Source organism: Lontra canadensis, unplaced genomic scaffold (genome assembly GCF_010015895.1).
Source record: "Lontra canadensis isolate GAN:19392208 unplaced genomic scaffold, GSC_riverotter_1.0 scaffold118, whole genome shotgun sequence".
NCBI lineage: Eukaryota > Metazoa > Chordata > Mammalia > Carnivora > Mustelidae > Lontra > Lontra canadensis.
In genome coordinates this window covers 705,637-731,567 of record NW_022631112.1, presented here as the reverse complement: position 1 = coordinate 731,567, position 25,931 = coordinate 705,637, and the positions used below count along the sequence as shown (strand labels likewise).

The following is a 25,931-nucleotide window of genomic DNA, read 5'->3' as shown; positions in this document are numbered from 1 at the left end:
AATAATGAAAAAATATAAAAAGGAAAAAAAAAATATATATATTAGATAAACTAGTTAAAAACGTTAAAAAAGAAAAGGGTAAAAGTTAAAAAAATTTAGCAGAAGAAGAGAAAAAAAATTGAAAAAGAAAAAAAAATTAAATTAACTGCAAGGCTAAAGAATCATGGGGAGAAAGCCATGAGTTCCGTGCTTTGCTTTCTCCTCCTCTGGAATTCCGCTGCTCTTCTTGGTATTGAAACTGCACTCCTTGGTCGGTGAACTTGGTCCTGGCTGGGTTTCTTGTTGATCTTCTGGGGGAGGGGCCTGTTGTAGTGATTCTCAAGTGTCTTTGCCCCAGGCGGAGTTTCACCACCCTTACCAGCGGCCGGGCTGAGTAATCTGCTTGGGTTTGCTTTCGGGAGCTTTCGTTCCCTGAGCGCTTTCCGTAGAGTCCGGAGGACGGGAATGAAGATGGCGGCCTCCCGGTCTCCGGCCCGGAGAAGCCGAGAGCCCGGGGCCCCACTCCTCAGTGTGCCCTCTGAGAACAGCGCCCAATTACTCCCGTCACCCTGGCCTCCAGCCGCGCTCCGAGCTGACCGGGCCTGCGACCGGTTCAAGGTAACCCCGAGCTGAGAGTCACTCCTCGGCTCCGTCTCTGTAGCCGGCTTCCCCGTTCTAATACCTGCAAGCTTTGCGACACTCAGACACCCCCGATCCTTCTGTAACCCTGCAGGACCTGAGGCCACATTGACCCCGCGTGGGCTTCACCCCGGTTAAGCCTCTGGAGCGATGTCCCTCAGCGGAACAGACTTTTAAAAGTCCCGATTTTGTGCTCCGTTGCTCCGCCGCTTGCCAGGAGCCGGCCCCTCCCCCCACAGTCTATCTTCCCGTCGCTTTGGATTCACTTCTCCACCAGTCCTACCTTTCAGAAAGTGGTTGATTTTCTGTTTCTAGAATTGCTGTTCTTCTCTTCGGTCTCCTGTTGGATTTGTAGGTGTTTACAATCTTTAGATAAGCTATCTAGCCGATCTCCCACAACCTGAAGTAGTCTCAGCCTGCTACTTCTCCGCCATCTTGACTCCTCCTCCTCCTTTTTTAACATTTCTTATAAGGCAGGCCCACAGGCAACAAATTTGCTCAATATTTGTCTTAAAAAGTCTTTATTTCTCCTTCACTTTTAAAAAAAAGATTTAAAAAAATATTTTATTTATTTTTTTATTTGTCAGAGAGAGAGAGAACGTGAGCACAGCTGGGAGAGTGGCAGGCAGAAGGAGAAGCAGTCTTCCCACTGAGCAAGGAGCCTGATGTGGGACTCAATCCCAGGCCTTGGGATCATGACCTGAGCCAAAAGCAGACACTTAATTGACTGAGCCATCCAGGCATCCCTTTTCTTCACTTTTTTTTTTTTTTTTAAGATTTTATTTATTTATTTGACAGAGATCACAAGTAAGCAGAGAGGCAGGCAGAGAGAGGGGGACGCAGGCTTCCCACTGAGCAGAGAGCCCGATGCGGGTCTCAATTCCAGGACCCTGGGACCATGACCCGAGCCAAAGGCAGAGGCTTTAACCCACTGAGCCACCCAGGTGCCCCTCTCCTTCACTTTTGAAGGATAATTTCAGAGTGTACAGAATTCTAGGTTAGTGGTTTTTTTTTCTCAACACTTTAAATATTTTACATAACCCTCATCGCTTGTATGGTGTGTGAGAAGTCAGATTGTAATCCTTTGTTCTGTAGGTAAGGTGGTTTTTTCTCCTCTGGCTTCTTCAGTATTTTTTTTAAGTATTGATTTTCTGAATTTTGAATATGATTTGCCTAGGTATAAATTTTTTGGTGACTTATCCTTCTTGGTGTTCTCTGAACTTCCTGGATCTGTGGTTTGGTGTCTGACATTACTTTAGGGAAATTCTCAGTCATTACTGCTTCAAATACTGCTTTTTTTCCTTGTTCTCTTCCTTTTCCTTCTGGTATTTCCATTATGCATATGTTACATTTTGTGTAGCTGTCCCACGGTTGGTGGATATTCTCTTTTGCTTTCCTTAGTTTTCTTTCTCTGTTTTGAGTTTTTGAATTTTGCCATCATATTGAGTTCATTGATATTCCTCAATCTTGTCCATATTACTATTGAGTCCATCAGAGGCATTCTTCATTTCCATTGCAGTGCTTTTGAGCTAAAGCATTTCTTTCTGCTTTTCTTTTTAAAATTTCTGTCTCTCTACCTACATTTTCCATTTGTTCTCCTATGTTTGGTCTACTTTTTCTATTAAAGCATTGATCATATTAGTTTTTTTTAAATTCCACATTTGATAATTCTAATATTTCTGCCATATCTGGCATGGGTTCTGATGCTTGTTCAGTTTCTTCAAACTGTGTTTCTTGACTTTTAGTATGCCTTGTAATTTTTTGTTGAAAGATGGACATGATATACATGTGAAAGGATTTGCAATAAATAGCCTTTAGTAATGTAATGGTAAGGTTCAGGTTGTTGGGGGGGTGGTTGCGAGGTGTCCTATGATTAGGTCTCATTCTTTTGGTGAGCCTGTGTCACTGGACTCTGAACTTCACAGTATTCCTCAGTTTTTTCTCTCTCTTGGGTCGTACAGCATAGTTGGAGGGGGCTAGATTTGGATATTACCCTTTCCTGGGGTAGTTTAGGGTCAGGTCCAATAATTTCTTCTGAGAGCAGTCTTTGTTAAGAAGAACAGAATGTCCTGACATATTTCAAAATGGTTGCTTTTCCTCTCTTTCCCCTGGAAGTAGGAGGGAATTTTTTTCTGATACTGAGAGAGGTCTTGGAAGTGAAATTCACAAAACTGTATGTATGTGTCAGGGAGGGGGCTCCCACTGTGACTCAATCCTCTGTTTTTTTGTTTTTTGCTTTTTTTTTTTAAACTGTCAGAGTTGTCTCTACTGAGCCTCTGGCAGTCAGTCAGTCACAGTTCAGGCTTTCCTACACTGGCACTATTTCCTCCAGAGGTTTCTGTTTGTGGGTTTTTGCTCTGGTAATTTGCCAGTCTGTCTCTCCAGTTGTTGAGGTAGCTGTTTGCCTTATGACCTCATTGCTCTGACAGATCTAAGAGGAGTTGTTGATTTTCAGTTTGTTCAGCTTTTACTTCTTGTCAGGATAAAGTGCTGTCAGGACAAATTTTAAGCTCCTTACTTGTTAGACTGGAAATAAATCCCCCTATTTTTATATTTAACTCTAATTTTATGAAATTAAAATTTTATTAAGAATCTAGAGTAATAGATTTAAGTTTTGAACAGAAGTGTTTTTTGCTGTGAGATAAATAGCATTGTTTCAAGGAAAGCAGGATTACTTAGGATAAAGATTGAAGTGTCTTCTAAATGCTAAGCCAGAGTCCAAAGGCCATTAATATTTGTAACACTATTCTATCTAGTTCTTTGGTCTTATAAACAAATAAGTTGGTTTTTTGGATGATCAGAAAAGAAGAGCATAGGAGTGGCTAATAAACATATGTTCCTATCACTTGAAAGTCTTAATTTTATCTAGCAAACTAGACAGTTTTTATGTAGAAAACATTTATTTTCAGTCACATCCTGGAATATTAAAGATGGCTTTTTTTTAATTTAAAAAGAAAACCTGTAATTTTAAAATTTGCCTGTAGTTTCAAATCAGAAGGTTGTTAAAAGGACCATTTTTATCAATCTAAACTTCAAATGCAAATACAAATAACTAAATACTGAGACTGAAGAGTTGTGACTAAGCACATTTTCAGTGATGTCTCTTTGATTCATTTATTTTTTAATATGTTTTTTTGAAAAATTTTTAATCCATGACTTAATGGATTAATCATATTAATTTAGTGGTTATATTAAAATTTTCATATGCTTTTATTCAGTTTGTTTTTGCATTATTATAAAAGGATTATAGCTTCTAAGTTTCTGTACTAAGTTATGTGGTTTTTTTCATTAAATAAAGACAAATGTTTCATTATAATACCGTATTTCTAATGTTAGTTTGAGACTGACCTGTAGATGGAGACGAGGCTCATGTAAATCCATGGAGAGTCATCATTAGTCGTTTAGAGTAAAAAGAATATCTTTTTCTTTGCACAAGTAGAATAGTGTTGCTTGGGAGCACAGTTACCCCTTTCCCTGCCAGGGCTAACTAAATGTACTGATATGTTATGCAGTGGTGGCGTCTCTCTCTCGAGAGCATTACAGTTAATGACTATGTTACCAAACAGTTCTTAGAAGAGAGAGTGTATAAAAGGGTAAAGTGATAGAATTTTATTACCTTGAAATTTCCAAGTCTGAGTGGCTAAAAGAGTGAAAAATTTAAAATATATTTTAACAGCTATTTTTAATATTCCAGACATTCTAGGTATAAGTGTATTGTATTTTGTATGTAGTTTTAATTTTCAGCTCTAAGAAAACTTCTTTATTCTTTATTGTCTTTTTTAGAAGCTAATTAATTCTAGTAACATTGATTATATCACTCATTAAAAACTTTTGATCCTTAATTTTCCCAAAGATGATTTTTATTTTTCTCTTATTCTGTTTTATGATTTTGTTTAGAACAGTTAAGCTATTGGTTTGTGATAAGATGGATTTTGTGTGTGTGTGTGCAAAGTTAAACAGACCAAACTTAGTTGTTAGATTAAACTAGATATTACAGTTCTGAATGTTGGGTTCACCATTATGGCAATCATGAAGAATTCCTGATACTATCTGTGAGCAGCATTCATAACCTCTGCTATTTGTCTGAGTAAACGTCAGAGCACTCAAGGAGATAGTGATATTTAACAGACTACCTTGTACCAGAAAAGGAGGGGTAAAGGAAAAAAGAGCACAATATTTATGACTCTAGGAACTATAAGTTGTAATTTAATGAGATCAAAGCATGTGCTGTTTACTTGCTGCACTAACAGCTTTGAATAAAATGGTTAGAAAACAGACAATGTACTAAAAGTTCAGGATATTTAAAAGCTATAAGGGCTATAAAATCAAAAGCATATTTTCAGTGGATAATCATTTCATGGAGGTCTCTGATTTTAATTTATTATGCTCTTACGATTAATTAATATATAAGAGAAAAAGAAAGACATAAGAAATGATTAGTTTTTACTTTTGTCAGCCATATACTGAGTTTTCACGCTTACCCTCCCCTTTCCCACTTCCTTGTTGTTTCATAACAATTTTTGTAATAGAAATTGATGCCTTGTAGAGTATCTCCTAGAAAACCTAGCTGATTACAAAGCTCCATGTTTTTAGTTGTTGAAAAGTGTAGAAAGCCATAGAAGTTTGTTGAACTCTGTAACCTTGACAGAAAAAATAACTTTTAGAAAAATGAATCCTCGGGACGCCTGGGTGGCTCAGCCATTAAGCATCTGCCTTTGGCTCAGGTCATGATCATTGGGATCCCTCCTCAGCAGGAAGCCTGCTTCTCCCTCTCCCACTCCCCCTGCTTGTGTTCCCTTTCTTGATGTGTCTCTCTCTGTCAAATAATAAAATCTAAAAAAAAAGGAAAAATGAATCCTCTTTTATTAATTCAGAGAATTAAAAGCCACTTGATAGAAATATGTTTTAGCAACATATACTTCTGTTTAATTGTACTTTTATCTGTAGAACTTTGTATTTTAGGATTGAATCTAGAATAGATTACTAGTATAAAACTAGTATAAAAGGCATCTAATAATTTCTAAGTTGTTTGAATGTTTATTTATTTCTTACAGGTGTATCTTGCTTTAGGAAAACCCAATATAAAAAAATAAAAGTTCAAAGTTACAAATTTTAAAACTACCAATTTAGTACACAAAAAAAGCAAGTTGGAAGAAGTTTTTTGAAACACCATTGTATAAAGAAAGATGTACATTATTTTAAGTCCAGTATTATTGGTGGCTTTTTAAAAAAGTAGAGTCAATCGAGCACAAAAGATCATTTTTAATACTTGAATGATATGTGACTAAATACTGGGTAACAATATAAAAATTAGCCAAACATCCCATAAATCTGAGTTGAGATTAAAACTTTGAGGTCCTCTAACAGACATTTTTCCTTTGAATTAACCTCTTAAATTTTTAAGAAGTTAAATTAATTGCTGAAATTACCAGTTTTTTGTTTTTTTTTTTTAATATCCTTCAGAGTCCGTAGTCAATTTGACTACCATCTCATGTTTTCAAATGTTTATCCAGGGTGAAAATAACAAGGTCAATATGTTCTTTTGTTCAATAAGTTTGTTAAGTCAAAGACCCTCTAGTCTAGTGTAATGTTTTATTATATGTCTTATTTCTGTAATTGTTGTTTTCTAGCATATTCTTGGATCTGTACTTATAATGAAGAATTAACCTATTTTAAAGATTTATTTATTTATTTATTTGACAGACAGAGATCATAAGTAGGCAGAGAGGCGGGGGGGGTGGGCGTGCGGGAAGCAGGCTCCCTGTCGAGCAGAGACCCCATGCAGGGGTCGATCCCAGGACCCTGAGATCATGACCCCAGCCAAAGGCAGAGGCTAACCCACTGAGCCACCCAGGTGCCCCTAGAATTAACCTATTTTAAATTCACAAATTTAGGGCTGTCGATTACAACAGTCATGGTTATTTTCTAGCCAAAAAATATGCTGTTCTTTTAAAGTTAATATAATGCTAGTGACTCACCATCTACTAGCTTTATTTTTCCATTATTGTAGCGGTCTGTTCACATTTAAACCATGAACATCTGTCTATATACATGGTGATCTGTCAGACTGTGGTTGTTACATTGAATGGAGTGAAGCCAGTTGGTTCAATCAGTGATTAAACCCTCAGCGCTATACTTAAACCTACCACTTCCTATTTAGTCTTACAAACTGACTGAACTGTTGTATCATTAATAATACTCTGTCTGGCTCACGTCAACTGCTCTTACTAAATATTTTTATTGCCTTTTTTTTATCCTGAATAAGTCAACCTTTGTGTTCATCAACTCTTACATTAGGTAAAGTCACATTTTTTTTCATAATCATGTTTATCAGTTTTCTTCTTATAGTCATTATAATGTTTAGTTCCTTTTAAATTCATTGAATGTATTAGGCTGCTTTGGGATGAGTATAAAACATGGTACCTTTCCTTGAGGAGCTCATGGTCTACAGGAAAATTCTTATTTTTAGATATGAAAAAGTGAATCTTAATTCTTTAAATAAATAGAAGAATATTTAATTATATAATTATTAAGACTTTGCTTTGAAAGTAGAAAAAATAATCCTAGAATTCCCTTGGATTCACTTAGTGGTAATAACAGGTAGTAGTGCCTGACATGTAGTAGATACTCAACAAATATTTTTTGCATGGAGCATTACACAGCACAAGATTTGTTAGTTTTTAAAAAATTAAATTTCTAATTTACAGATGAGGAACTCGACACAGAAGGAAGTTAAATAAGTTACCTAAAGTTTCATAACAAGGAAAATAAAGCCAGGACTAGAACCTAGACAAATTTTGACTCCCAAACCCACAATTTTAACCTTCCTAATAGTGATAGCAGCATAAACAATTTGTCCACATACATTTCTTCTCTTATTCCCCATTAGAAACCATATATTTATCAAAAAGGGGTATTGTTTACTGTTCATACTCCTGAAACAGCAGCTCCTTCTATGTTTTGACTCTCAAGATCTATAGACTAGTGTGTCCCTACCTTGAAACTTTATCATTAAACACTACTTCCTTTGGGCTCTTTCATTGTCCTCTTTCTCCAGCCAGAACATCCTTTTCTGTCTATACCATGGTGCTCTCAAATCTGTTCTCTCTGCCTCTAGTCCTTCAGTCCCTCTACTGTACGCAGTCCTTTAGTCTCTTCTGCCTACCTATAATTCCCTGAATAATATTTCTCATTTATTCTGTTTGTCTTAATTCATCACTTTACCTTTCTCTTTCAAACTAAACCTTCCAACTGTAGTCATCTCAAAGAGGTGCTTGACCCAGACCTGTACGGGCATTGCTTTTCTCCTATCCCCCTTTCGTTTTCTTGTTTTTAATATGAGTAGAATGACCCCTACCTTTCTTGTTTTATATATGTGTAATAAACATAAGACAATAAATGCATGGAAAACACTTCAGAAAGTCAAACATGCCATAGAAATTTAAGGGATTATTGTTACTTGCAAGTGAAATTTGGTTAAGATTAGGATTAAGGCAGCTTTGTTAGATTCAGTTTTTCTGCACCGCAGACTGTTAAGTAGTTTCTATGTATAGTCTTCTAAGACAGTTGAAACACAGACTCATTTACCTTTAAATTCCTTTATCAGATAGGAAAGTCTGAAACTCCTTCTGACTCATCAATTGCTCTTTCTCCTTTCATGCTTGAACTGTTTTCTATTTCTACAATATCCGGTTCCCTCCAAACTATCTTCTTCAGATCATCTTTAAATTTCTTAAAATCATAGGGATCATCTAATCTTGTTTTTGTCTTTGAGCTGCAGAACCCTCAGTTCAAGATGTGGAATCTCCATATTAAAACAAATAAGGTAGAGCTGCTTTTGCTTAAAAGGAAGCTTGGAGGAACACTGGAGCTATACTTAAGGGCTCTTTCTCCTCTATTAGCAGCTATTAATGGTGCCCACAGACCGTCTAGGCCTTCTCAGAGCACAATTTAAAAACAACTAACTGGATCCAACCTCTCCTGTTTTTGTAAAGGGAACTGAAACCTAAAGAGAGTAGGTGCCTGGGTGACTCAGTTGTTTAAGTGACTCTTGGTTTCAGCTCAGGTCTGATCTCTCAATCGCAGGATTGAGCCCTGGGTTGGGCTCTGCACTCAGTGCAGAGTCTGCTTTAGCTTCTTTTTCCCTCTCTGTCTGCCCCTTCTCGCTAGCTTGCTCTCAAATAAATAAATTAATTAATTAACTAACTAATAAAATCTTTTAAAAAAAAGGAAACGAGGTGAATTACCCAATGTCAATCATCTTGTAAAAAATATTCTCCATTTATCTTCTATTATACTGTATAATATTTATAACCAGTAATATTCTAAACAACCTGTGTATTTTACAATGTTAGCTGAAATTTTTCTTGCGTAGACATTGTGATAATTCTGCCAATATTCAGTCCACCTTATATGATCATTCTGTCTCTAAGGCAGTTAATACAATCTCCATTTTTCATGCCAGTGTTTGGTTCAGGAATGAGCCTGTGATCTGGTTCTGGCCAATAAAAAGTGGTTCAAAAAAAAAAAAAGTGGTTCAAAGAAAAATTTTCTTACTCTTCAGAAGGAGTCCCAGGAAGCGACTGTTGCTATGTAGTATCTAAATTGGCCCCTTGTTGTAGTCCCAACATTGGAAGAAAGAGGATGGTTCCAAGAATGGAAAGTGGAGAAATGAAAATACCCTAGTCTTTGATAATACGTAGTCTTTTTTTTTTTTAAAGATTTTATTTATGAGAGAGAGAGAGAGAGGGAGAGAGAGCGAGCACAGGCAGACAGAATGGCAGGCAGAGGCAGAGGGAGAAGCAGGCTCCCTGCAGAGCAAGGAGCCCGATGTGGGACTCAATCCCAGGATGCTGGGATCATGACCCGAGCCGAAGGCAGCTGCTCAACCAACTGAGCCACCCAGGCGTCCCGATAATATGTAGTCTTTATTAAATTTCCTGAATCCTGATTGAGTGCCTGAATCAACCGACACAAGAACCTCCCCAAATTTTTAGTTTTTTTATTTTAATTTTTTTAAGTTCTTAATTCTGATATAGTTAATATACAGTCTTATATTCGTCTCAGGTGTATAATGTAGTGATTCAACAATTCTATACATTACTCAGTGCTCATCATGATAAGTGTACTCTTAATCTTTTTCACCTATTTCACCCATCCCCCTCACCAAACTCTCCTCTGGTAATCATCAGTACCTTGGTTTGTCTCTCTTTCTGTATCTCTCTCGCTCTCTTTTTTTTTGGTCTTTGCTTGCTTGTTTCTTAAATTCCACACATGAGTGAGATCATGTGGTATTTGTCTTTCTGTGGCTCATTTTACTTAGCATTGTATTCCCTAGCTCCATCCATGTCATTACAAGTGGCAAGATTTCATTATTTTTTATAGCTGAATAATATTCCATAGTACATGGAATATTTGAGATTTTATATACACACACACATATATGTATATGTGTGTATATATATATATCTCTCACATATTCTTTATCCATTTATCTATTGATAAACATGGGCTGCTTTCATAGTTTAGCTATTGTAAATACTGCTGCTATAAACACAGGGGTGCATATATCCCTTTGAATTAGTGTTTTTGTATTTTGGGGGTAAATACCCAATAGTGTGATTGCTGGATCATACACTTCTTTTTAATTTTTGAGGAAACTCCATAATGTTTTCCACAGTGGCTGTACCGTCCAGTTTGCGTTCTCATCAACAGTGCATGAGTGCTCTCTTTTGTCCACATCCTCCCCAACATTTGTTGTTTCTTGTGTTTTTTGATTTTAGCCATTCTAATAGGTGTGAGGTGATATCTCAGTGTAGTTTTGATTGGCCTTTCCCTGATAATGAATCATGTGGAGCATCTCCAATCATGTGGAGAATCTGTTGGCCATCTGTATGTCATCTTTGGAGAAATGTCTTTCATGTCTTCTGCCCATTTTTTAATTGGATTATTTGTTTTGGGGGTGTTGAGTTTTATAAGTTCTTTATATATTTTGGATACTAACCCTTTATTGGATTTGTTATTTTCAAACATCTTCTATTCCATACGCTGTCTTTTTAGTTTTGTTGATTGTTTCCTTTGCTGTGCAGAAGCTTTTTACTTTTATGTAGTCCCAATAGTTTATTTTTGCTTTTATTTCCTTTGCCTTGGGAGATACACCTAGAAAAGTATTGCCACAGCTCATGTCAGAGACATTATTGCCTGTGGTTTAGTCTTCTAGGATTTTTATCCATTTTGAGTGTCTTTGTGTATGGTGTAAGAAGGTGGTCCGGTTTTCCCAACACCATTTGTTGAAGAGACTGTCAACAGTTGGATAGTCTCTCCTGCTTTGTTAAGATTAATTGACCTTATAGTTTTGGGTTTATTTCTTGGTTTTTTATTCTGTTCCACTGATCTGTGCGTCTATTTATGTACCAGTACCGTACTGTTTTCATTACTACAGCTTTGTAATATACCTTGAAGTCCAGAAATGTGATGTCTCCAGCAATTTGCTTTTCTTTTTCCAAGTTGCTTTGGCTCTTCAGGGATTCAGGGTCTTTTGTGGTTCCATGCAGAGTTTAGAATTGTTGGTTCTAGTTCTGTGAAAACTGCTGTTGGCATATGGATAGGGATTGCATTAAATGTGTAGATTGCTTGGGGTAGCACAAACATTTTAACAATATTTGTTCTTCCAATCCATGAGCATGGGATGTCTTTCCATTTCTTTTTTCCTCTTCAGTTACTTTCATCAGTGTTTTATAGTTTTCAGAGTACAGGTCTTTCACCTCTTTGGTTAAGTTTATTCCTGGATGTTTTATTTTTTTTTGGTATAACAATAAATGGGATTGCTTTTCTTAGTTTCACTTTCTGATGCTTCATTATTAGTGTATAGGAATGTAACAGATTTCTTTACATTGATTTTGTATCCTGTGAACTTCTGAATTTATTTATCAGTTCTAGTGGTCTTTTGGTAATGTCTTTCAGGTTTCTATCTAAGTATTATGTCATCTTCAAATAGTAAAAGTTTTATTTCTTCCTTACTGATTTGGATGCCTTTTATTTCTTTTGTTGTCTGATTGCTAGAGCTAGGTCTTCTAGTACTATGTTGAATAAAAGTGGAGAACCAGGGACACCTGGGTGGCTCAGTGGGTTAAGCCTCTACCTTTGGCCCGGGTTAAGCCAACTGGCATTGGGCTCTCTGCAGGGAGACTGCTCCCCGCCTACCCCTACCGCCTCTTTGCCTACTTGTGATCTCTTTCTGTCAAATAAATAAACTTAAAAAACAAAAAGTGGAGAACCTACCCAACTTTGGACTCCCTGTTATGTGGAAGAATAAATGTCATTATTTGTATGGTCTCTGATACTTGTAATCACAGCATCCTGTTACTGATACTTGGTGTTTTTAGTTACAGAATAATATTGTGTTTTGTAAAAAAAAAAAAAAAATGTTTAAAGTACAAAATGTGTTCATTTTATAACATCTGTATGATAGCTTGCTTTTTAAGGGTCTTTTGGTCCAAATTCCTTTGGCTCCCTGATTACCTTTTTTCTTTCATTCCTCCGAAGTTCTATCCTGTGGTCTCTTTCAGTGAGTTCTCATATCTGTGATTCAGTCATTCACTTCATGCAGATGACTTTATATTTGCGGACTTACGTTTTCCTCTATCTCAGTTCTATATTTTCAGCTGCCTGAAGGTCATCTCCTTTTATGACGTACTGTAATTTCAGGGTCAGCAGAGCACATACTGGATTGAGTCTTCATTCTCCATCTCCCTCCTTTCTCCCTCCACATCCCCCCAAATCCATGCAGCTCTCCTTTCAAAGAAAATCCTCTTGCTGACTGTGAAGATGAACCATTGCTGGAACACTGAAACTTCTTTTGAGGGAATTCATCTCATGTCACCTTCTGTAATTTGAAAAAATATGAAGGACTTTTTAAAAAGTATAATTTAATATAATTAATATAATTTAATATATTTTTAAATATAACAACCTATGGCTCAGGCATAATGATTTGTGCTTTTTCGGCTTTCTTAATAGTCGCAGAACATTGTTCATCACTGTTTCTTGTTGTCTTAATATATTTTCATCTATTTCTTCAGTGAAGCAGACTTCCGATTTCCTTTCCATTGTCATGCTTTCTTTTTCACATTTCATGGTTTTTCTTTTCATTTCTTTTAGCTTCATTTAGATACTCTGGAATAATCTTTTTCCTTCATTCTCTTTGTCTATTCAATTATATTTTCCTTTAGAATATCTCATATTTGCCATTCTTCATTTCTTAAAATACAGACATTTATCATCTCATGCCTGGATTGATAAAATAGTGCCTTAGCCAGTGTTCTTTTTTTTTTTTTTAAAGATTTTGTTTATATGTTTGACAGACAGAAATCAAAAACAGGCAGAGAGGAAGGCAGAGGGGTGGGGGAATCAGGCTCCCTGCTGAGCAGAGAGCCAGATGCAGGCCTCTATCCCAGGACCCAGGGATCATGAAGGCAGAGGCTTTAACCCACTGAGCCACCCAGGTGCCCCTAGCCAGTGTTCTTTTATCTGGTTTTTATTCATTCTTTTTTTAAGGTGTTTATTTATTTGAGAGAGAAAGTGAGCAAGAGAGAGCATGCATGAGCATGAGAGGGAGAAGAGGGAGAAGCAGTATTCCCTGCTGAGCAGGGAGCTTGATGTGGGTCTCGATCCTGGGATCATGACCCGAACTGAAGGCATATGCTTAACTGACTGAAGCACCCATGCACCCTTGGTTTTTATTCATTCTTGTTGCCAAACTATTACTGTTTTACTAGTTCATTGCTTCTATGTGCCTGATACGCTAGATACTTAGTATATAGAAAAGGAATGGTAGATTGACTACTTCTCTTTTGCCTACCAAATCAAGTCCCAAATTTTTTTCCAGCTTAACTTATAATTAACATATAACATTGTGTAAGTGTAGGTGTACAACATAAGATTTCGTCCCATACTTCTTTTTTTTTTTTTAAGATTTTATTTATTTATTTGACAGAGATCACAAGTAGGCAGAAAGGCAGGCGGAGAAAGAGCGAGGTAGGCTCCCCGCTGATCGGAGAGTCCGATGCGGGGCTCCATCCCAGGACCCTGGCACCATGACCTGAGCTGAAGGCAGAGGCTTTAACTCACTGAGCCACCCAGGCACCCCTGTCCCATACTTCTTTAATTGACTTTTCATAACTTCCGTGGTCTGGCCCCATTCTTTATTCTTCAACATCATTTCCTACTACTTCTTAAGCATCTTCTGTTCTATTTAATGCAAAATCTTTGTTGCAATTGTCATAATTCTTCATTATTCCTTCCTTTTTGCCTTTGCTCTCCTCCATAGCCCCTCCCCACACTTAAAATCCCTTCTTTCAGTTTATTGGTATTGAACAGGATTGAGTCAGGAAATAGATGGCACCTTGGAATGGGTAAAAGAGAAAAATTTGATGAAGCAGCTGTCTACAAAGTTATGGGCAGAGTTCAGGGAAACCAGAAGGTGGTCTGAAGCACCACAGGGATAGAAGCAGTGGGGGAATGATTATACCACATAAACTTGAGGGGGCAAGGGACAGAAGCAGATAGTGGGAAGCTGGAAAGAGGTGTAAACTTTGGTAAAGGTAGAGAGCTATTGTCATTTTGTGGTCATGTGGGGAGGAAACAAGGAAATACCTCAATCTCTCTGTCTTCCCAGCATACTGATTTGCTGGTGCCTTCCAGAGATTGAAGCCAATGAGGAGTCAGAGGGCAAGTAGAATTGTTTGCTATATCCACAGATATCAACACAAAGGGGACAAAGCAGTGTGAAGAAAGGGTGTAGAGTGAGTCAGGACAGACAAACGGAGGATATCTGGTATACTACTCAGTCTTCAGCGCATACCTCTTTTGTTCAGACTGCTTTCATTATTCAGTACTTACTGATTGTTCTCTTTGTAACAGCCACTAATTTGCCTGCTTTTCTAAGAGTCAAGTCCTCTCTCTTGACCCATGCCTGGTTACTTTAGCAGTCGTTTATGCAATGCACATATCTGAAAGGGACATGTGAACTAAAACCATTAATCCTTTCTCCTGGATTGTGAACTAGGTATTGAGTTATGGGTGAGTTTTCATGTGGAATCTGAAGCTATAACATGTAGAACTCTGGACATATTGGCAGCCCTATTTTCTGCTGCTCGCTTTTCAGCTTCCTAAACATTATACTCTTGATTTTCCACCTACCTCAATTGACTGTACTTCTCAGCCTTCCATAGTAGCTTCTTCTGGAATCCATGCATGTTGGAGTTCTTTAGGACACAGTCATTTGCCATCTTCTCTCCTAACTAATAACTGAGTGATTGCCCTTATTTCCATTGTTTTATATACTGTTACATACTACACTATATATATGTATATCCTGTACACTGATACTTTAAGAAATATGTGTTTACTTTAGAAAAAAAGAGAAAATTCTAATCAGTACAATGAAGACAATAACAGTTTCTTGTAATCTCACCACCCTAATGAATTAAACTTTTTTTTTCTACAAAAAAGCTGTTTGTTGTTATTATTTATTCAGTTCTTATATACAGTCTTTTAAAAACTAAAGTATATTAGTCAGGATTCTTAACTCTAAGATGATTTTTGTCAGCAAAGGAATTTGGATGTTGGTCATCTCAGACTTAGAAAATGGTCAGAAACAAGGGAAGCTATGCAGTATCCAAGACCACACACCATAAAACCAACTTCCACACGGACCATTATACATTGTAGGTTGTACTGTCACTGTTGACTATCGTGGATGCTGCTTCTGCTTTAGTGGTACCATTGTTGTCCATGGAAATGTGATGTTACTACCATTGTCCCCAAAGCCTATAGCAGAAGGATTTGTAGCAGTTCTTGTTCTTTGTGATATTGCTTCCTGATCCAATATCCAGGATGGGTACATCTGATTAGCAGAATCTAGCCTCAGGCTTAAAAAGCTATCTGGCATTTCTGGCTCTTCTAGTGGACAGTGGACTCATAATGTAGAATTCCTACAAAATTTAAAGGGAGGTCAGATACTATGTAGTTAAAAATGTGAAAATTGGGTTCTTGAATATTTAATATAGTCAGTATCCACAGAACAGCAGAATAATAAATTACACACCAATTCAGAAGTTGGTATTTCAGAATTTTAATGTATTTGGATGATAGCTATTAAGCTCAATGGACATGTAACTTCACAAATGAAGACTTCTTTTGTACCTTCCTCAGTTCTAATAATCTGTAATGATGCTAGAGTTATTTTTCTGAATTACAAATCTTATGTCTTTCTTCTACTCAAAATCCTTCAATTATTAATTCCTCATTGCCTATAGGATAAAATTAAAGCTCTTTTTATCTTGGCCTATAAAGCCCTTTCAAATACTTGAATCCTGTCAGATTTCTAGACATAACCATGAATACTCTACTCCGCTCCCTCATCCATTACATATTAGCTCCAGCTGTAACCTATTCTGTTTCCCTGAAAAGTGCCATACTGTTTCATGTTTCTGTACGTTTGTGCATGCATAGTCTTTTTGTCTGGAATGGCTACTTTTTTGTCCTCTTTGCAAGTTTATCTTTAAAGGCTCAATTAGATTTAAAGACTTAAAGACTCAAGGCAGAGGCCCCAACCCATTGAACCACCCAGGCACCCCAATCTTTTTCTTTTTTATGCTTCTATACATTTCTGTACTATAACCCTCATCACATTAGATTATGATTATTCCCCCATAAATTTTTCTTATTAGGTGCTAAGAAACTTGGAAATCGATAATCTTTTATTATTTTTTATCTCTGTAGATTTTTTTTGAATAAGTAATAAATAAAAATACCCTACTTCTCGTGGGTTAGTTATTTTGGTTAGAATGCTCTTTTTAGGGAAAAAAATCATGCATTCTATCCCTATAGCATTCCCACCTTGGCTAATTATCTTGTAAGGGAACTAGGGGAAATAGACCTTTATGGATCAGTAGTATTATCTTGATATGTGAAGTACTATAAATTATAATGATACGTTTAAAATGGACTTTAAAACTGTCAAAAAATATCTCGCTTTGATAAAATGTTTATACTGAACTTACTGTTTATATTTCTTATGTTAAGGAACTAGAAAAAGTTACGTCAGACTTGATAAAGTCCAAGGTCACATGTCAACATAAGATGGGAGAAGAAAACATCCATTTAACAATTAAAGAACAGAAATTTCAAGAACTTCAGGAAAGATTCAACATGGTATTTAATCAAATATATTCATGTTTATATAGTGTTTTTGTAAAATGAGAATTTCAGGTTTATAATATTAAAATGTTCCTTCTTGGTAAAGTTAACATACATAGTAAAAAAAAAAAAAGATACCGTGAACTATTTTTCATTATTAGGCAATTTTTGCCATTATCGGCAAGAATTTAAGACAATAAAATTTGTCTGTAAACCATTGTATTTCTACTCTCATATAATGTCAGGTAATCTATGGTACAGTGGCATCTCCAGAAAAGCTTTTGGAGATGAGAATTTTGTAATTTTTTGACATGAATGTTTATAAATTTGCACAGCAGCCTGTGTTGGACATCTCATACCACCTTTATTTCACTAGGAGCCATTACTTCACCAGCAAACAAATGTTGGTACTCTGGGGTAAGAAGGGGTCATGACTCTCCTAAACGTATGGATCACTGAATTAAATGTAGAATTTGCTGAATTTTATATCATAACTTGAAAATTACTCATTTTTTAAAGGAGTTGGAATTAAATAAGAAGATTAATGAAGAGATCACACATATTCAAGAAGCAAAAAAGGCAAGCAATCATAAGATATTTTGGGAGCCAGTAAATATTTTTTAAAACCAAGTATAATATGGGAAATAAATTAAGTTAAATAACAAATGGAATCATGTTTAGGTCAATTTCCTGGCACATAGTAAGCACTCAGAGCCTATTGGATGCACATGTACCTTTTTAACCAGGTCTCACATGTGCTCCACTAAAAAATAAAGCCAAGGAATGAGGAGAGGTTTGTCCAAGGGTACAAACTTCAGGTATGAGATGAATAAGTTCTGGGGGTTTAATGTACAGCATGATGGTTTTAGTTAACAAAATTGTGTTATATATTTGAATGTTAAGAGAGTAGATCATTAAAAAAAAAAGAGAGTAGATCATAAATGTTCTCACCACACACACAAAAAGGGTAATTATGTGAAATGATAGAGACGTTAATTAATCTTATTAGGGTAGTCATTTAGCACTATATGTATCTATCAAATCATGTTGCACAACTTGAGCTTACAGAATGTTATTTGTCAATTATGTCTTTTTTTTTTTTAATATTTTTTTTATCCATTTGACAGAGGGAAATCACAAGTAGGCAGACAGAGGGGGAAGCAGGCTCCCCGCCGAGCAGAGAGCCCAATGTGGGGCTTGATTCCAGGCCCCTGAGACCATGACCTGAGGCGAAAGCAGAGGCTTAACCCATTGAGTCACCCAGGCGCCCCTGTCAATTATGTCTTAATACATTTGGAAAAAATATTACATTAAAGTATTTGATAAATAAATAAAAAGAGTAATAAATCAGTTTTTTCCTTGATAATTTAGACCATTGGTACCCTACCAGATAATTATTAAAATGTATGTATGCTTAGAGCATGCATTTATAGAATGTTATACTGTCATTTGAATCTATTTGATATTTATAATTCCTCTATTTAAAAAAGGTCTGTGAAAGAAAAGTTCTCCTGTTTTTTTTTCCCTCTGTTTTTCTGTTTTTCCTCCATTTCATTCTGAATACATACTGTGATATCCTGGCTCATTAGCAATACGACATTTCAGTAATGATAGATTTACTGTTTTTAAGACAAGCCAACAAAAGATTTGGTTTTAAATGCTTCACATTTTCTAGTAGTGTCTCATAATTCATGGTCCATTTGAAAAAACTATTAGTTATTTGAAAAACTCTTGGATATAGCAATCATATAATGTAATTATTTTATATATTTAGTATAATTGTATATATTTAGTAAAATGTGCTACTAGTTTATTTCACTCTTATTTATTATGATGTTGAAATTAAACTATAAAGGTAAGTTAAGAAATTAGAAAATGTAGTTTAAGAATGAATTTAGAAACATATCTACAGTCTTAAAATTCTTCCAACTGATATACCATATTTGTACTTTTTTAAAGGATATCATCATTTCTTTCCAATGTATGCAACAGTTACTTCAGCATCAAACTCAAGTTAGTACTGAACTGGAAGCAAAGTTGAAGATGTTAAAAGAAAAGAATCAGGTTGTATATAGAGATATAGAAAATATATTTCCATTTAAGGAGCTTTACCTGTCTAGTTGCATTTATCTGCCCAACTTTAACCAAGATCATTTTGAATTTTAGGGGTAAGATATGACCTTCTTCATCAACTTGGTATCAATGTCTAGAGTAATGAACTTTTTTTTAACATTTAAGTTACTATTTAAATGTTCAATTTTATCAAGTATCTGACTTTATTTTATAACAGATTGGATGGGATTCTTTTTCTTTGTCTTAGAATTGTGACCAAAACCAAAACTGAAAATAAAAGAGAGCAGTTAGTGAACTTCCAGAAATTGAGGGCAGACCCAAAAAAATGATTGAAGGAGGAAGGAAGTTAACATCACTGATGTCTTAGGAGTGAGAGTTCAATAAGAGAGGCTTTTCTCCCTGGTTGGGAAGGATGTTGCGAGTATATTTTCCTTGATAAACTACGTGAAGGAGTCTATGTGAAAATCATGTAAAGACTGGAGTACAAAAAGGGGAAAGTGCCATCTTTTTTTGTAGATGGATGCTTGAGATGCTGTAGAAACTCGAAGGTCCACTCTAGTGTTGCCAGAGTAAAATATGATAAGTTCATGTGGAAGAACTTGGCATATGTTTCTTGAAGTTTGGAATTCTACCAAGAACATATAGACAAATACACAGATATGGTCCAGAGATTTTAAGGACAAAAGTTTTTGGAGTGACATGTACCAATGGGGCTTGAAGTGGAGTATGCTTGTTCTGATACTATATGGCCCAGGAAAGATGCAGAAGAGAGAATTTTGGTGGCTCTGCATGAAGGAACATGGAGGTTAGTGGAAGGACAGAAACTGTCCTGTGTGCCACTGGCCAAGTGATGGGATGTCCAGTGTAAGAGAAGGAGTTGGGAATATGCTTCACTGGGGTGACCGGTGGAAGATATTTGTGCTCCTCTGAAGGGATTCTTGGTAATGAAGGTGAACCTGAACATTTCTTATGGTTTCACTTACTTGTGAAGCATAAGGAATAACATGGAGGACATTAGGAGAAGGAAAGGAAAAGTGAATTGGGGGAAGTCGGAGGGGGAGACAAAGCATGAGAGACTCTGGACTCTGAGAAACAAACTGAGAGTTTTGGAGGGGAGGGGAATGGGAGGATGGGTGAGCCTGGTGGTGGGTATTTAGGAGGGTACGTATTGCATGGAACACTGGGTGTGGTGCATAAACAATGAATCTTGGAACACTGAAAAAATAAAATTAAAAAACAAAACTATGGTGGCCTCCCATGTAAAGACCACTGTCAGCGGAGGCCAAGGCCAACTTCCTGGGTGTGTAATCGGTGCAGCTGCATAGAGACCCATACTCAGAAGGGTTTTGTGTTTCAGGTTTAACCTTCTAGGCTCACTCTCCTGAAATTTTTATTAGTTTTTATCTTTGAATTTATGTTTGTCAATTAAGTCTGATGGGAAAATGGAGCATGCATTAGGGGCTTGGAGCCTAAGCTTTCTTCTGTCTCCTACTGACTCTTAGGACCAGTTTTTGACTGCTGTCTCTTCCATGCTTTGTTATCCTGGGCCCTGCCTGTCCTCATCCTGTCTGCTTCTGCCCCACCACTGTTGTGGTCACATTGGTGGGGAAAGGTCTGTGTTCTTTTGTTGTTCCTTACCCTTGGTGGAGGCCTAAATATAACAATGAGGGTCTGCGTCCATTGTATGTGCCCTGCAGCATCTGGTGTCTCCAGTTGGCAGTGTGTTTGGCACATTCGGAAGATGACTTGGCAGGGAGTGAGTCCCTCAGTCCAGATACTGAGGTATATCCCTGCCTGGCAGTTGCCGTCGGTTGGGGGTTACCCATTTAACATGGATTGGGGCAGAGGTCCTATGGGACAGAAAGGTTGACTTGCCCACCTCCAGCCAGGGCACAGTGTATGGGTCTAGTAGCCCGCAGGAGGTAGAAGCACGTAGCTGGTGGATCTTGCTTGTGCTGAGCTGTGTGGTGAGGTCCTTAAGCATCTGTGAGGATCTGCATTTGCCCTGTGAGTATCCCCCTGCCCAGGGATCCATGTCATTAAATAGAAAATAAAAAACACTATGATAAGTTGACAGGGAGAGAAAGAAAGGGGTGACCCTGAAGGAAGGAAGAGGTTTTGTACTTTGGTGCCTTTAATAGTGCGTTTTCACTGCCTTTTTCATTTTGCATTGGGCCCCACAAATTGTGCTGACTTCATCATCATTGAATGGAACCACACTTAACCTAAACAATGCAAGATTTATCTCCTCACCATTGATGTTCTTTGACTAATCATGTAAAGAGAGCTTTGCCTTCATTTCTCTTTCCTGCCCCCAGTACTGTAAAACTTAGACCTAGGAGAGGGAGGAAGTATGCTGGCATCAGACTCTTCCTTCCTCTTAAACTCTTCAGTTCCTCCAGTAAGACTAGTAAAAAGAAATTTCTCTGAAAGTCCAGTTATAAGCAAGTATCCCTCCATCTTTTTTACCCACCCTATAGATAGATGACTGGAACTTTTAGTATTTTGAACCTTCTCCCAAGAAGCACAGAATAAAATTTACCCAAATGTTTTATGAGCAGCAGTTATCAGGATTGTTATACTGTCCATTTAAAGGAGTTGAAATAGATTTTTTAGGCCGAACAAAATATTAGTGATCAGCCAATCCCATCATTTCATTTCATGGTGAACTAGAGGTCCAAAAAGTGTAAGCGATATAGTTCAAGGTTTCCTAATTAGTGGCAAACCCAAAACTAAATTTTTGACCTGATTGTACACTAGCACTGTTTCTACAACACTGCATTGTTAATGTATTCTTCCTAGATCTGTGAGACCTGCCACTTTTGTTAGATCACTTACTCGAAAACCTCTTTTTAAATTACTCTTCATGAGCTCTAAATGCCATGTTTGTGTGTTGTTGAATTCTGCAGAGCGTGCAGTAGACACAGAGACAAACAGTCATGTGTTCTTTGAGTTAACAGGGACTATAACTATGGTCTCAGGGTTTTTTACCTCTAAGTGCCAATATCTTAGACAATCCAGATGCCTCTTTAACTAGCACCATTATTATTTGAGCCTCGATAGTACATAGAGAAACTAAATTTTGAATGGAAATTTCATGCAAAGTAATGTCAAGAACAGGATAGAACTATCAGCTTTTTATTTTGATAAGTAAGGACATTAAAAATGAGCAACACCATCTGTCATCATTTTTATTTTATAAAAAAGAATATTCTAACCCCACATGTTAAGGATATAATCTCAGAATAGATACAGTCCTTTACAAGAAAAGACCTTTGGTGACTTGTATAGACTTTGTTTGCCATTAAGTAGTGAAATTTTGTCGTGAGTCAGTACTGGTTTACAGACTGGTGTTGGAGAACCACGGATATATAGTATAACAAATATTAATGTTGAACTGTTGCTGAGGATTATGCTGAATAGATATCTCAAGTGTTTTTCTTGAGGAGCATTCTAATTCCACCTATATTAAAAGGGATCATTACTCTTCATAATGGCCTGCTTTTTTTCAGTGCTCTGCAATCATGCTGCCATCTGTCTCATTTTTTTGACAGTACAGCTTGAAGAATAGAAACCTGAATTCCCATGACAGAGAGTATTTTCTACTAGATTTAATTATAGTTTAGTCTAAATGTAAGTGTAGTTCTGCTGCTGTAGTCATAGTGTTAACAAGAATAATTTACTTAGTTTGCTCTGATAGTCATAGTATTAACCAGGGTAAATTACTTAGTTTTTGGTATATTAAAACATTAACAGAGGATTTTATTTTGACTTGCTGAAAGATCCATTTTTTCAGGATTTTTTTTGGGTTTCTTCATGCAGATACAAATAATTTTCTGTTAGAGTCTAAATTCCTTGAGAATATTAATAGTTTCATGCATGTAGCATTAAGAACCTAAAAGAGTATCTGGCACACAGTCAGAGCTCATTATGTTTTATTAAATTAATGAATGATTAAAAATGAATCCATTCAGAATCTTCCTAAGTTCAGATGTTGCCAGATCTGGGCTTCTGGTTAAACATGTTGAATTGAACCCACACCTTAACTTCTGTTTCCTTCTGAAATTGCAATAAAATGACATTAATAAATCCACAGGGACAACTAAAGAGAAGAAATAATAAAAATTAAGTTTTAAGTGGGAACCAAATGGAAAATTAGCAGTTCACTTAGCAAATGAAAGAAAGTAGAAACCCAAGCCAGAGGTGCAGGAGTGCTCAGGAACCCGCAAGCACGGTGTGCCTCAGAAGCTGATGTGTGACTGAAGCCAGGAGCTAGAAGGCCTGTGGAAGAAGCGAGAAGCTAGCTTCCCTCAAAGTCTCTTCCCTAGCCTGCGCACACGGCACTGCCTGTCTTCTACTTGGCAGGAGATTGGAGATTTGTGTTGGAGAGTTTGAGGGACAGCTGAGGTGGGGAAATTCAGTGTCATGGAGACGGCTTATACCAGGGGAGCTGTTTGTTAGAGCTGTTGTCATTTTGTGAGCTGGTTGTGAAACTAGTGGTGGCTTGAAATTGCCCGTGGCTGGAATGTTTGAAATTGGCAAAGGCTGTAAAAAGAAAGTTTGGAGCCAGTTTACCAATATATGTTACTGAGAGAATTATATTGAAAACAGGGTAGAAATCTAAGTATTGACATTTGAGACCTCCCTGCTCTGTTTCCCGATTTAGAGCACAGCTAGCCTTACTGCTTCCAGACAGGAGAACGAAGATTCCTTTCTTTGGGAACGGACTTGCTCAGGCTGTTCCAGTTAAGTGCTCCCAGTGAAACTGCTCAACCAGATCAACCTACAGCAAAGCCCATCATTTGACAAAACTTTTAGTCAGCTTTTTAGTACTTATTTTTAACATGAACATGTAGTTAAGGATCACTGGGCACTTGAAGAAAATCTCTACCAGGAAAATCAGATAAAACTAACAGGGTAATGAAAAAAAAATTAGAGACTCTAAGAGAACACACTCCATTAAGAGAAATATATTTATTAATCCACAAAAACAAGAATTAGGAGTCTTTAGAAAAAGAAACACTCAAGAATGAAAGAGAACCTTTAAAATAAATATTTCAGCAGACATAAAAAGTACAATGAAAAATTGGAGGGTAATATTGAGATAATATTCTGGAAGGTAGAACCAAAAGACAAGAAGATGGAAAACAGAAGGGAAAGAATATTAGGGATTCACTCCAAGAGGTCTGGTGAATTTCAGAGAGAATAGGGAAAATGCAGAGATGACCAAAGAAATAATGGGAATGTAACCTAGAACTGAAGAATTTGAGTTTGTTTTGCTCAACATCAATGTATATCATTATGAAATTTTATACTGAAAGAGAAGATTCTAAAACCGTGGAAAAAAGAATTAGGTCACACACAAAGGATTAAGAATAAGAACGGCAACATAATGACTTCTGGCTTCTCACGGGTAGTGCTGGAAGACAGAAGATAATAGAACCATGCCTTCAGTGCTTGGAGAGAAATTGATTTTTTTTTTTTAAACATTTTGTTTATTTATTTGAGAAACAGAGAAGGGGGGTGACCAGAGGGAGAGGGAGAGGCACAAGGTTACTCCCTGCTGAGTGTGGAGCCTCACATGGGGCTCAGTCTCATGACCCTGACATCATGACCTGAGCCCAAACCAAGATTTGAAAACTCAACGGACCAAGGCACCCAGGTGCCCATGAGAAATTGATTTCTAAAGCAGACTTGTACTGTATTCGGCCAAATGAATCATTATGTGTTGGTAGAAAAAAGGTATTTTCAGACATGCAGGACCTCAAGAAATGTGCCACCTGTGCCTCCTTTATCAAGAAGTAAAGGAAGGTTTACTTTACCAAGACAAGGGAATAAACCAGGAAAGAGGAAACAATAGGATCTAGGAACCAAGAGACCAACCCCAGAAGAGAGAAGGAAATCCTCAGAGGTCACTCGATCAGTGTAGCAGACTGAAAGATCAATAGGTCCAAATTGTAATGAAGGATGAAAAATCTCCAAAATGTGGAAACAGAGTATCTGATATAGGCAGTTTCTTTTAGATGAGGCTATGGGTCGGGACAGGAAACAACTGATATCTGATACACTGTTTTAAGAATATACTGCTCTTGGTCATTTATTATTATTACATAGATGCCGTAGTATATTTTCTCACATCTCTAAACTTTGATTTGTATCTCTTCCAAAATATGGTGTTATCAGTATAAACAGATACTGTATTAGTTAGAATGTTAAAATAGTAAGCTGCTGGGGCGCCTGGATGGCTCAGTGGGTTAAAGCCTCTGCCTTCGGTTCAGGTCATGATCCCAGGGTCCTGGGATCGAGCCCCACATCAGGATCTCTGCTCAGCAGGGAGCCTGCTTCCTCCTCTCTCTCTCTGCCTGCCTCTCTGCCTACTTGTGATCTCTGTCTGTCAAATAAATAAATAAAATCTTTAAAAAAAAATAGTAAGCTGCTATTAAATAAACACATTGTAAATACTTAGAAACTGCTCTATTATTTGCCTATAAATTAAAAACACATGACTTCTATAAAGAGTTATATTATCTTGAAGTAAAGGCAGTCAAAATAGGTATTCACTGAAGGCTATCAAAGCACAATAATGTTCTTTATGTTCTGGAGGAGAATTTTAATGTTAAAACTATAAAATGCTTTTTATTGGATTTTTCCATAATTTTATGTAATTATGTCATTATGTATTGGTATTCTAGATATAATAGAAAACTTTAAATAGATGGAATACTATGAGGCCTTTAAAAGGAGATAGATCTATACTTAATGGTATGGAGAGTAAGCAAGAAATACTTTTTTTTTTTTTTAAGAAAAAACAGATCGCAGAAGAACACGATATATATGGTATGGTCTCATCTGCATTAAAAAAGATAGAGAAAATTTCTGGAAGGCTATGCAAAAACTGCTAGAGTGGTTACCTCTGGAGGAGGAGAACTGGAGAGCTGATGGAGGGACACGTTACCTTTGTTTCTCTGTCCTTTGTGTGGCTTGAAATGTTTACTCTGAATGTAAATAACTTTAATAATGATAAACAAATGAACTTTAAA

At 36.8% G+C, this 25,931-nt stretch overlaps 1 protein-coding gene across 3 annotated transcripts in view; it reads left to right on the top strand.

The window, feature by feature from the left end:
- CCDC73 (coiled-coil domain containing 73) overlaps positions 1 to 25,931 on the top strand; it is a 152,938-nt gene that overhangs the window by 99,785 nt on the left and 27,222 nt on the right. For all 3 annotated transcript variants that reach the window (XM_032841056.1, XM_032841053.1, XM_032841054.1), the window contains 3 exons: positions 16,705 to 16,833; positions 17,338 to 17,397; positions 18,778 to 18,882. In XM_032841056.1, the coding sequence (XP_032696947.1) occupies positions 16,705 to 16,833; positions 17,338 to 17,397; positions 18,778 to 18,882 (294 nt within the window). The remainder of the gene's footprint in view (positions 1 to 16,704; positions 16,834 to 17,337; positions 17,398 to 18,777; positions 18,883 to 25,931) is intronic.